The sequence below is a fragment of the Ranitomeya imitator genome, chromosome 2, assembly GCF_032444005.1.
Source record: "Ranitomeya imitator isolate aRanImi1 chromosome 2, aRanImi1.pri, whole genome shotgun sequence".
In the NCBI taxonomy this organism is placed as follows: Eukaryota; Metazoa; Chordata; class Amphibia; order Anura; family Dendrobatidae; genus Ranitomeya; species Ranitomeya imitator.
In genome coordinates, this window is record NC_091283.1 from 492,512,965 (window position 1) to 492,526,937 (window position 13,973).

At 42.6% G+C, this 13,973-nt stretch overlaps 1 protein-coding gene across 1 annotated transcript in view; it reads left to right on the forward strand.

Moving 5' to 3' along the window:
* The first annotated feature begins 2,001 nt into the window (after positions 1-2,001).
* Positions 2,002-13,973, forward strand: part of PPP1R9B (protein phosphatase 1 regulatory subunit 9B) — a 38,766-nt gene continuing 26,794 nt past the window's right edge. Inside the window, exon 1 of the mRNA XM_069751457.1 lies at positions 2,002-3,433. Within this exon, the coding sequence (XP_069607558.1) occupies positions 2,291-3,433 (1,143 nt within the window). The 5' untranslated portion in view covers positions 2,002-2,290. The remainder of the gene's footprint in view (positions 3,434-13,973) is intronic.

Below are 13,973 nucleotides of genomic sequence, written 5' to 3' on the forward strand. Positions count from 1 at the left end.
CTCTTGAGGGGGATGTCACGGGTGGCTTGACCCGGTGCTGTGGCCTCAGGCAATGCACAATGTAAGGGGTATCGTGAGGGGACAGGCACTTACTTGATCAGCAGCAGGTTCTCCCAGCGGTGACGATCCCGATCCTGGATAGATGGCTATTGTCCAAATGAAAGACTGAAGCACTGAAACGTTTAACCAGTTTACTTTAACAAAGGGATTTACAACCAGTCCTGTCACCGGAGTCTGTATGGGAACTCTGAGTTACTTTGACCCTGCCGGGGTCTTCGCCCCTTATTGTGCGCAATTTCTGTGTGGCCCTGCTGCTGTATGTGAACTGGCTGCCGGCCCAATCTGTCCCCTCCGGGTCCTGGTTCGACGGGCAACCCGAGTCCTTTTATCGGCTTACCCCCTCTGGGAGTACCGCTGAACTCTGTATCTGTTGCTGCGTCCGGCCCTAGTGAAGCTGATATCACCTCACGTTTTTCCGGTTGCTGTATTATATATAATGAATACAGCCACGGATCCGGTATCCGTCTTTGCGCCTGTTCTGGGTAGTGATTAATGCTACCCGGTTCTCACAATGTCCTTTTTCTCTAACCCTCTTCTCCTCAGGCCGGTGATTTAGGCCTGGTAACAGTCACAGGGCTGTTAGATATTCAACTGTATGACCTCTCACTTTCAGCTCCTTGGCCCAACTGCCAGTTCTTCTCTCAGACCAGAATGGATCAAGGGGAGTCTCTGGAGCTCCCCCTTCTGGCCGGAGGTGGTAGTGCAGTTTTGCTATCCTAATATTTGTGTTTAGTGTCAGTAACTATTTTTGTGGCAAATACCCCTAGGGGTGCCACATATATATATATATATATATATATATATATATATATATATATCCAGACCAGAAAAAGAAAAAAAGTAAGCGGCACAGTTTGACTTTGCAGAGATTATAAACTCAATGTGGAGAGTTTCCCAACAAAAGGTAGTCCGATCAGGTGAAAGGCGGTGCTTGCGTGAAACAAAGTGTCCATGTAAATAAAAAAATAGAAAAAACGCAATAGCACTCACCAATCAGTGGCAATTCAAACGTCCTTTATTAGAACATGCAGCAAATCATCTTCACGGTTCAAGGGAGGGAGTGAAAATAGGAGTGCGACAGGCAAGACGACGACGATCGTTTCGCGCTAATACCAAGCGCTTCCAAGCGCTTGGTATTAGCGCGAAACGATCGTCGTCGTCTTGCCTGTCGCACTCCTACTTTCACTCCCTCCCTTGAACCGTGAAGATGATTTGCTGCATGTTCTAATAAAGGACGTTTGAATTGCCACTGATTGGTGAGTGCTATTGCGTTTTTTCTATTTTTTATATATATATATATATATATATATATATATATATATATATATATATAATGAGCATATATATATAAATATATATATATATATAATAAAAGTATAAAACAGCATATGTAGGTAGTAGTTTACTCACAGAGCATGAGCTTTATATGTATGTCCTCTCTCTATAAATATAGATATACGTGTGTGTTATAATTACACTCATGTGAATATATATATATATATATATATAGTGTGTGTGTGTATATATATACGTATATATATTTATATATATATATATTGCATCTCTTTTATGTTTTTATGTATATATTAAAAAAGGCAGTATACATAAAAAATACATGTGTGTGTGTATATATATATATATATATATATATATACAGTATATATACTGTATACATATATATGTACCCACATATATTTGTGCATGTGTAAACGTATGTGTATCTACTTACATACAACTATGCTTGTGCGCCTTCAACTATTCATTATCTTTCTTTAGTCATTTAATACATTTTGACAGATGGATCACTCTTTTTTTCTGTAATCCCTTCCTCCCTTTCTGTTTTTGTTCAGATCTAGTAATCCTCCTCTCTATAGGACCCTGCAGGAACCCCTTCAGATTGCAGAAGGCAGGAAAAAAGGGAGAGCGCAAGAGAGGGGGAGTGATACACAGAGAGGAGGGGGGGTTACAGAGAGAAAGGAGGAAGGAGGATGTTGCTTTTCGTGATGCTAGTTTAGGCCAGGATGCATCATCTACAGTGATATGGTGGGTGACTGTGTTTTTCATAGCTCCGCTTCATAGCTACGCTGCATAATCCCACTGCTCCGCTGTATAGAAGAGAAGATGCTTTACTCAGCTTGATGTGACAGACACAAAACGGAGGAGGTTGGAGGAGGAGGAGAGAAGAGAAGAGGACTATGAGATCTGGGTACCCACGTCCTACATCCCAAAAATGATGAAGACGGAGGGTAAGACCCCAGGTGGGGGGCCCAGGAGTTCTTCTCCACATAGAAATGCATATGAGGTTGGGGTGCAAACGCTACGGGGAAATAAAGATGGGGCACCCGAGGCAGAGTCTGAGGAAGCGCGCAAATCAAGGTGCAAATATGGTTCCAATGTTCACCGTATCAAGAACATGTTTCTGCAGATGGGTACAGGTCCAGCAGGTAGCGAGAATGACACTGGTAAGGCCAAGGAGAAGCCATCTCGACTGACTTTGCCGCGGGCCGGCAGCCTGAATGAAAATGTCAACCATAGCGCCCTACTAAAGCTGGGCACCAGCGTATCGGAGCGGGTAAGCCATTTCGATACAAATGTGGATAGACCACCTTCCAAACTACAGGAAGCTCGCCGAGTGTTCGAGAGAAACCTCCAAGAAAAGGAGACTACCAACAGAATCTTCCTCCGTAAGGAAAGAGGTGGGTTTCAAGACAGGAAACTGGATGTTGTAGTGAGGTTCGGTGGGAGCACAGAATCACTTGACAAACTAGACACTGATGCCGTCTCGCCCACTGTTAGCCAATTGAGTGCAGTTTTTGAGAATGCAGATCTCCGCAATAACATTCACAAGGTTCCCGTTAAAGGTTCAACTGGCCGGCGAACAAGACTTTTTCAACCAGAAGCAGCTAAGGCCACAGAAGACAAAAAATGTGTTGGAAAGGTTACGGATGCTGTTCCGAAGCCAAACTCAATCCAGGAGATATGTAAAATCAAACCAGTGGAAGTAGAAGAAAGTGGAGAATCAGAAACGGATGTGGTTAAGGAGACAGAGGCATCAAAGGACGAGGGTACGACCAATGTTGCAACCGAAAATGGAGGCTCAGAAGCAAAAGGAGTAACAGCTCGGGAATCAGAACTTGAGGAAGAGGTGGAGGTGGCAGAAGAAGACTACAAAAGGGAAGACTGGTCCGAGGTAGAGGTTATAGAACTCAGTGCCTATAGTGGACTAGGGGAGGACTCGGGGGGAAGTGGTTTGGATGAAGACGAGGATGGATTTTATGAAGCAGTCAACAGTTGTCAAGAAATAGAGGGTCTCTCTGAAGAAGAAGAACAAGCTCCTACACGAAAAATCCGCTTCAGCACAGCACCCATCAAGGTAAGACCAATAGGGTTTTAAGCCCTACACACTTATTTTTGTAATTTGAATATATAGTCCATTAACATGATGGACACCATTGCATATTCCCCATTGCCCAAAGAAGGCCATGCATTCCCACAGTCCTTTGCAAAAGATTTCAGGAGTGGTGCTATGTATGTTAAGGCATGTAGAGTTTCCATGCCACCAGTAAGGATATAATACCACGGTCAACAGAGACCAGCTCGTATCTGCTCTTCATCTGCACTATGTACATTGCTATTGGCTTAGCTAGTCTGTCTATATGCATTTGTGTCTACAGAATCATATTCTCAGAGGGTAGGGGTTTCTCTCCTGTACTACACATTCAGCTGTTTGAATGGAGGAAGTGTGTGTGCTGTATGACACTTCCTGCTGCGGGGACAGTGGCAGGCTGGCAGGGTGTGTGGGGGGAAGGGAGTCCCCACGCTTCCTGTTATTGGGGCTATTGAGATATGTAGAGGTTCCTGAACGCTGACCCAGCTGAACTATCACAGCAGCTTAGATGGAGTCTAACATTTCTTATTATATCCAACATGTAAAGTGGCTGGTGTCAAGTTTCTATCCTGATGGGTTGCAATCATACAGAGAAGATGTTGTCATACTAGAGAACATGGTGGCCACTCTAGTTTTACTAAGCACGAGTAATATCATGATCGAGGGGTTAACTATGGCAACTCTAGTTCCACCAACCATGGTAAATGCCATGATCCATGAGCTGACTATGGCACCTCTAGTTCTAACAAGCATGGTTAAAGCCATGATCTAGGGGTTAACTAAGGCACCTATAGTTCCACCAAGCATGGCTAATTCTATGATCCGAGTGTTAACTATGGCACCCCTAGTTCTGCCATGCATGGTCCAGGAGTTAACTATTGTACTACTAGTTTCAATAAGTATGGTTAATGCCATGACCTAGAGATTAACTATGGCATCTTTAGCTCCACCTAGCATGGGTAATTCCATGATCCAGGGATTAATCATAGCACCAGGTACGGACTGGGGCTGAAATTCAGCCCTGGCATTTGAAATCACACATGCCCATGTTGTCCTCGTCCCCATGAACCAGATGGGATGTATTACTAATATTACCCTGGATGGAGATTTTTTACAAGACAAATATGTCTAATGATACCCATGGCCCACGGGGTAAGTGACAGAGTCAGCAACTTTGTGCTCCATCACAGCTCTTAACAGTATGGGTATCTTGAGAACACCAATTCTGTTAACAACGTAACAGACAAGGCAGCCCATGATCAGACAGGCCCTTCTGGCATTTGCCAGAATTGCCAGATGGCCAGTCCGGCCCTGCATAGCACCTATAGATCCACCAAACATGGGTAATGCAATGATCCAGGGGTCAACTGTGGCCCCTCTAGTTCCACCAGTTATGGTTAATTCCATCATCCATGGGTTATCTATGGTTATCTATGGCACTTCCAGTTCTACCAGCACTTTTAATTCCATGATCCAAAGGATAACTGCAGACCTATATGTAGATGTCTGCAGTCATTGTGTCTGAGTTTTCTGCTATTAAACAATCCTCCATGTAGGACAAAGAAGTATATTTTTTAAATGCCAGCGGCACCAATTCTGCAGTGCTTACATGTTAACAGCAATGACCAGATCACATGCAAAAAGCTATTTGATTATGCAAAAAAGTGTGCTCCACTGAGAATTGCAGACTGACAGATGTAGCCAAGCTGCATTTCATTCTTCATGGTAGCACTGAATGTGATATTTCAGTCCAATGTAAAACCACAGCAAACACAATAAGATTTCACTATGCGATATAACAAACACACCTCTGCTACACCTCTGTAGCATATTACCTCCCTCCTGGTAACACCAGGTTTATAAAATAAAGGCATACTAATATCCATATTACCGTATATTTTGGTATCAAGGGAGCATTTTTACGCTATATATTTTGGTAATCAACAGGTTGTCTGAAAAGTTCTTTTAGTGCTCAGAGGAATCTCCTGTAGGGTTCATGTCTAGAAAGAATTCCTCCGCTGTGGTTGGGTTAATGTTGATTCTGATGTCGCTGAGTAAGCAGAAGACCTACACAAACCTATACAGCAAATTAACCCAAGGCTGGTCAGCGGCACCTTCTTTTGGTCTTTAGGAAGCTCTCAAAATGTTGTCTAGTCACAATGCAATCTAATGAATTTCTGCAAGAATGAAGGGAGAAACCATAGATTTATGGTAAAGGCCATGTACATTGTAGGAGGTGTGTAAGTGTAGAAAAGAAGCGTAAGATCATATACTTGAAATTTCTGCAGAGATATAGTGAAACTCAACCAGGAACAGCTTTCTGTAGGATAACATCCAAAAAAAAACCTAAAGGAGTTTAGGTTGTTAAAAATAATATATGGTTATTCTGGCCTTTTAGTGATTTGCTTTCAAATTCCCAATGCCCCTTCTTTTCTACCTTTTCATCATCCCTGAGTTGAGAATGACTATCTTGACCGATGACCCTCATAAGAATTAAGTTGGTGCTAAGTTCAAGAGCTCTTCTCCTTTTGCAGCCATGAGAAGTCACAAAAGACAATTGGCCAATAGATTAGCCGAGACTGATGGCAGTGGCTCTCTGATGTGCCTTGATATAATATTGGAGCACCAGATAAAAACTATTCTGATGGTTCGTTCTCAAGTAAGCTCATCATAACCTCTAGTTTATTGTACACAGAGGGCATATTATCAATAAAGTCTAAAAAGACAAGAAAGTCAACAAATAATCAAAAACTGTGTAGTCCTCTGTTCATCTATTCAGATCTGGTTGAGCCTCATTGTTCCTTCAGAATCTTGTGATCCTTACTTTGTCCAGACCAACCCTAATTACACGCTCAATATCACATAATGGCTGAATATAATTATGATTCAATTGTATTATGCTATACTACTGCCAACACTGACCGACAACTATAAATGATCAAGAGACAATTCTTTTATTCTCTATGTATACCCAATTCACTCTTTAACAGGAAAATATATTGTGATAGGGCATTTCTCTGAACATTATGTTGTGCCATAGAAATAAAAAATACCCCATTGTTTAAGAAGGAATATCCTTGGGAATAAAAACGTATTGTCTGCATATTCATTTATTAAAGCTGGTCATACACAGCAGATAGTGGTCAACTAAATTCTGATTAAATATGGAAGTTTCTGCTATTACAAATTTTGGAAATTATTCTCTAGGCCTATTCAAAGTTTGTGAAAACCCCTGAGAAAATATGGGGCCCTGTCACTATATATGGTAATTTCAGGGCTCTCTTAAGGAGAAGATTAGTGATGAGAGAGTGCGCTCGTTACTCGAGATTTCCGAGCATGCTCGGGTGTTCTCCGAGTATTTTCGGCGTGCTCGTAGATTATGTTTGTGTCCCCGCAGCTGCATGATTTATGGCTGCTAGACAAACTGAACACATGAAGGGATTGCCTGTTTGTTAGGGAATTCCCACATGTATTCAGGTTGTCTAGCAGCTGTTAATCATGCAACTGCGGGGATTCAAACATAATCTACGAGCATGCCCAAGATACTTGGAGATCACCTGAGCATGCTCAGAAAACTCGAGTAACAAGCACACTCACTCATCACTAGAGAAGATCACATAACTCCTTATTTGTTCCATGGGAAAAGCATGCAAATTAATGCTCGGTAGGAAGGGAAGAAAATTATCATGCAGTAAAAGTAGCTACTCTGTAAGTCAATGTGCGACCCTTTAAAGAACCTTGCAACATGATTAGTGATATTAGCCATGCAAGACACTGATCTTTAGATGCTTCTAACGGCCATGAACATTGACTTACAGGGTTGCAACCTCACCTAAGTGTCACTAACAATATAGATTTTTTTTTCATCCACAAGATGCTAATTTGCACACATGTTTTTAATATAAGCATTGATAGTGAGATCCCGTACTCAGCTGGACTCCTTAAAGGGCATCTGTCAGTAAGATCAACCCTCCTTAGCTGTCTATATTGGTACACTGGTCATAGAAAGCGGAAAAAATTCATTCCTTGATATCTGCGATCCAATGTCTAATTCCAGAGATATCCACATTTTTCTTATGTGTAAATGTGCTGTTCAGGACTATGGGCTATTACTACGGTATCCACATCCTCGGAAAGCAGATACTGGTGAAGATAATGATGGAACAAAGAGCCATCAACTAGTTTTTCTACCATTGAGACTGTGCGATTGATAGTGCAGCAGGCGCAATGTCATTACTACATTGCGCAAACTGTGTTGAGCCTCAATATACTGCATAGACTGGAGCAGTGAGAGAAAGGGGTTAAGTGAGTAATTTTATTTTTAAATTGTCAATACTTGTGGGAAATAGTGGGGACTCATACTGTGTGGGAACACCATACTGCATGAGCTGCTGAGTGATAACATCACACTGCGTGGAGGGATGTGTGGGTGTGGGAACATCATACTGCATGAGAGGGTGTGTGGGGACAACATCTGTATGGGGGTCTGTGTGGCAACATCATGCTGCACGAGGGGCTGAATGACAATATCATACTACATGGGGAATGTGTAAGTGTAAAATTGGGGTATGTGTAGAAACATTGTACTGTATAGGGGGCTGTGTGAGGACATCATACTGTGTGAGGAGCTGTACATGGGTATTATATTGCATGGGGGGGCTGTTTGGGGAAGTATGTGGTGAGATATGCTGTGTAATGGTGTATGTGTGGTCATCATATGAGGTGGGCTGAGCGGAGACATCATACTGTGTGGGCAGCTTTGTGAGGATATACTGCTTGAGGAGTTGTGTGGGGACATCATACTGTTTGAGGGGCTGTATTGGGACATCATACAGTAGGGGACTATGTGAAGACATCATATTTAATTTTTTTTATGTATGGCGCACTATACAGGGCCATTATTCTGTATGGAATATTACATGGGGCCCATTATGCTGTATGGAGCTTTATGTGGGGCCCATTTTACTGTAGGGAGCATTATATGGGGCCCATTATACTGTATGGAGCATTATATGGGGCCATTATATACTATATGGAGCAATATATTGGGCCATTATATACTATATGGAGCAATATATGGGGCCCATTATACTATTTGGAGCATTATATGGTGCCCATTATTCTATGTGGAGCATTATACGGGGCCCATTATACGGTATGGAGCAAAAAACGGGGCGCATTATTCTGTATGGAGCACTATATTAGGCCAATATACTGTATGGAGCATTATATGGGGCCCATTATACTGTAGGGAGCAATATATGGGGCCCATAATAATGTGAGGGGTTTTGTGGGGACATCATGCTATGTGGAGAGCTTAGTGCAGACATTATATTGTGTGTCAATGGACATCATACTGAGTGAAGGGCTTTGTGACGACATTTTACTGAATTCGATGATATCATACCTTGTGGGGGCTTTGTATGGACTGTAACACCACTGCCCGCATCTTCCCATCCTCCATCATGCAGGATCACAAACATACTCACCCCCCCAGGCCGTGCAGTGAGCGCCTTGTCCTCTGCTTGCTGTGTGCAGTGAGCTCTGGTCCTCTGCTTGCTGCATGCTTAAGGCGCATGCGCCGGAACTTCCTGATTGTTATATAGACAGTGCGCTCATTCCTAATGTGTCCCCAACTTCTTGCGGAGAGGCACTTGATACTTAAGGCACCTCCATATGTTTGTACAACTGCTGAGTTGCCAGGTCCTTTTTTGTTCCTGCCACCCTGGGGGCTGCATACCGAGGCCTGAACCCTGAAGCTGTACCTGTATCTGATCTTCCCTGTTTTTGTCACCCTGGGGGTTGAATACCCAGGACTCATCCCTGAACCTGTATATGTGTGTCTATACTTGTATGACTTAGGACCAATCCTTGAACCCGTTTGTATTTAACCCTGGATCTTTTCCTAAATTCCCTGTCTCTGAATCTGTACCTGTCCCTAAAACCTGCAGTGTCTGCACCTGTCCCTATCTCTTAAACTTGCAGTGTCTGAACCAGAACCTATCGCTAATCTGTTGCCACTGTGCAACTTTATTGTTTGCGTGTACTCTTGATGCTTCATTGTAAGTACCTTGTGTGAGTCTGGCTCTGACTGTCCTGTGTGTACCTGTCCAAGTATTGGGTCTTGTGTGAACTTGCTCCTGTCTGTCCTGTGGGAAAATATGGTTCCCTGCTTGTCTGCATCTGCGGATCCCTGTCTGTCTGCACTTGCGGTCCAGTACCCCCTTACCAGAGGACCAGTTATTCCTGAAGCTGTTCCTGCCTGTTTAGTCTGAACATGGTCCTACATCGGCCTGCCTGTAAAGAGTCGTGTACACCAGCACCTTCATATCTCGTTGAGGGCTCAACTGCAGTGTGACCGAGGTCAGTCCTGGTGTAGCATCTGGTCACGCTTTCCCGGGCTCTCCTCGGATGGAAGCACCATTAATTGCCGTGTATCCGGGGTCAGTCTTGGGGAGGTACTTAGTCATGCCACTACAGACTCTCCTCAGTCCACAGCACAGTAGGACCACGATCTATGCTTACGCCAAACAGTCCGGGAGTGAGCGTAGCATAGACATTATATTGGGTGAAGGGTTTTGTGCGAACATTATAGTTTGTTTGGGGGTCTAGAAAACAGGAAAAAGCAAAGATACTTAGCGCATAAATATGCCAATTCATATTTGCCTAGCAGCCACGACAAGGCAATTTTCTTTGCTGGGAACCTAACCTAATGTGTTTTCTCTCTTGGGCTTCTAGCGTTCATTTATATGTGTATAGTGCCTTGCAAAAGTATTCGGCCACCTGGAACTTTTCAACCTTTTCCCACATATCATGCTTCAAACATAAAGATACCAAATGTAAATTTTTGTTGAAGAATCAACAACAAGTGGAACACAATTGTGAAGTTGAACAAAATTTATTGGTTATTTTAAATTTTTGTGGAAATTCAAAAACTGAAAAGTGGGGCGTGCAATATTATTCGGCCCCTTTACTTTCAGTGCAGCAAACTTACTCCAGAAGTTCATTGTGGATCTCTACATGATCCAATGTTGTCCTAAATGCCTAATGATGATAAATATAATCCACCTGTGTGTAATCAAGTCTCCGTATAAATGCACCTGCTCTGTGATAGTGTCAGAGTTTTGTTTGAAGCACTGAGAGCATCATGAAGACCAAGGAACACAACAGGCAGGTCCTTGATGCTGTTGTGAAGAAGTTTAACCCCTTTACCCCCAAGGGTGGTTTGCACATTAATGACCAGGCCATTTTTTACAATTCTGACCACTGTCCCTTTATGAGGTTATAACTCTGGAACGCTTCAACGGATCTTGGCACTTCTGACATTGTTTTCTCTTGACATATTGTACTTCATGATAGTGGTAAAATTTATTTGATATTACCTGCGTTTATTTGTGAAAAAAATGGAAATTTGGCAAAAATTTTGAAAATTTAGCAATTTTCCAACTTTGAATTTTTATGCAATTAAATCACAGAGATATGTCACAAAAAAACCTTAATAAGTAACATTTCCCACATGCCTACTTTACATCAGCACAATTTTGGAACCAAATTTTTTTTAGTTGGGGAGTTATAAGGGTTAAAAGTTGACCAGCAATTTCTCATTTTTACAACACCATTTTTTTTAAGGACCACATCTCATTTGAAGTCATTTTGAGGGGTCTATTTGATAGAAAATATCCAAGTGTGACACCATTCTTAAAACTACACCACTCAAGGTGCTCAAAACCAAATTCAAGAAGTTTAAAAACCCTTCAAGTATTTCACAGGAATTTTTTGAATGTTTAAATAAAAATGAACATTCAACTTTTTTTCACAAAAAATTTACTTCAGCTCCAATTTGTTTTATTTTACCAAGGGTAACAAAACAAAAGTTGTTGTACAATTTGTCCTGAGTACACCAATACCCCATATGTGGGGGTAAACCACTGTTTGGGCGCATGGCAGAGCTCGGAAGCGAAGGAGCGCTGTCTGACTTTTCAATGCAAATTTGACAGGAATTGAGATGGGACGCCATGTTGCGTTTGGAGAGCCACTGATGTGCCTAAACATTGAAACCCCCCACAAGTGACACCATTTTGGAAAGTAGACCCCCCTAAGGAACTTATCTAGATGTGTGGTGAGCACTTTGACCCACCTAGGGCTTCACAGAAGTTTATAATGCAGAGCCATAAAAATAAAAAATAAAAATTTTCCCACAAAAATAATTTTTTAGCCCCCAGTTTTGTATTTTCCCAAGGGTAACAGGAGAAATTGGACCCCAAAAGTTGTTGTCCAATTTGTCCTGAGTACGCTGATATCCCATATGTGGGGGGAAACCACCGTTTGGGCGCATGGGAGGACTCAGAAGGGAAGGAGCACCATTTGGAATGCAGACTTAGATGGAATGGTCTGCAGGCGTCACATTGCGTTTGCAGAGCCCCTAATGTACCTAAACAGTGGAAACCCCCCACAAGTGACACCATTTTGGAAAGTAGACCCCCTAAGGAACTCAACTAGACGTGTTGTGAGAGCTTTGAACCCCCAAGTGTTTCACTACAGTTTATAACGCAGAGCCGTGCAAATAAAAAATATTTTTTTTTCCACAAAAATAATTTTTTAGCCCCCAGTTTTGCATTTTTCCAAAGGTAACAGGAGAAATTGGACCTCAAAAGTTGTTGTCCAATTTGTCCTGAGTACGCTGATACCCCAAATGTTGGGGTAAACCCCTGTTTGGGCATACGGGGGAGCTCGGAAGGAGCACTGTTTTACTTTTTCAACGCAGAATTGGCTGGAATTGAGATCGGACGCCATGTCGCATTTGGAGAGCCCCTGATGTGCCTAAACAGTGGAAACCCCACAATCATAACTGAAACCCTAATCCAAACACACCCCTAAACCTAATCCCAATGGTAACCCTAACCACACCTCAAACCCTGACACACCCCTAACCCTAATCCCAACCCTATTCCCAACCGTAAATGTAGCCCCAACCCTAACCCTAACTTTAGCCCCAACCCTAACCCTAACTTTGGCCCCAACCCTAACTGTAGCCTTAACCTTAGCCCCAACCCTAACCCTAGCCCTAACCCTAGCCCTATCCCTAACCCTAGCCCTAATCCTAGCCCTAACCCAACCCTAGCCCTAACCTTAACCCTAACCCTAATGGGAAGATGGAAATAAATACATTTTTTTAATTTTTTAATTTTTCCCTAACTAAGGGGGTGATGAAGGGGGGTTTGATTTACTATTTATAGCAAATTTTTTTGCGGATTTTTATGATTGGCAGCCGTCACACACTGAAAGACGCTTTTTATTGCAAAACATATTTTTTGTGTTACCACATTTTGAGAGCTATAATTTTTCCATATTTGGGTCCACAGAGTCATGTGAGGTCTTGTTTTTTGCTGGACGAGTTGACGTTGTTATTGGTAACATTTTCGGGCACGTGACATTTTTTGATCGCTTTTTATTCCGATTTTTGTGAGGCAGAATGACCAAAAACCAGCTATTCATGAATTTCTTTTGGGGGAGGCGTTTATACCGTTCCGCGTTTGGTAAAATGGATCAAGCAGTTTTATTCTTCGGGTCAGTACGATTACAGCGATACCTCATTTATATCTTTTTTTATGTTTGGCGCTTTTATACGATAAAATCTATTTTATAGAAAAAATAATTATTTTTGCATCGCTTTATTCTGAGGACTATAATTTTTTTATTTTATCGCTGATGATGCTGTATCACAGCTCGTTTTTTGCGGGACAAGATGACGTTTTCAGTGGTACCATGGTTATTTATATCAGTCTTTTTGATCGCGTGTTATTCCACTTTTTGTTTGGCGGTATGAGAATAAAGCGTTGTCTTTTGCCTCGTTTTTTTTTTTTTTTACAGTGTTCACTGAAGGGGTTAACAAGTGATATAGTTTTATTGGTGGGGTCATTACGGACGCGGCGATACTAAATATGTGTACTTTTATTTTTTTTATTATTTAGATAAATAAATGTATTTATAGGAAGAATTTTTTTGGGGGGGATTTCTCTTTGGAATTTTTAAAAAAATTTTTTTACACAAGTGAATATTTTTTTTTTACACTATAACATTGCCCCGGGGGGGGGGGAGAGGGCATCATGTTATAGTGTAAGATCGCTGATCTGACACTTTGCTGCGCACTGTGTCAGATCAGCGATCTGACGTGCACTTCTCCTGGCTTCCCGGCGCCTGCTCTGAGCAGGCGCAGTGAAACCAACTCCCTGCAGGACCCGGATGCCGCGGCCATCTTGCATCCGGGCCTGCAAGGAGGAGGAGGAGGTAAGAGATCCTCGCAGCAACGCGATCACATTGCATTGCTCCGGGGTCTAAGGGAAGCCCGCAGGGAGCCCCCTCCCTGCGCGATGCTTCCCTATACCGCCAGCACACCGCGATCATGTTTGATCGCGGTGTGCCGGGGGTTAATGTGCCGGGGGTGGTCCGTGACCGGATAGTCAGCTGACACCCGGCCCCGATGACGTACTATCCCATCGGTGGTCATACGGGCCCACCCCACCTC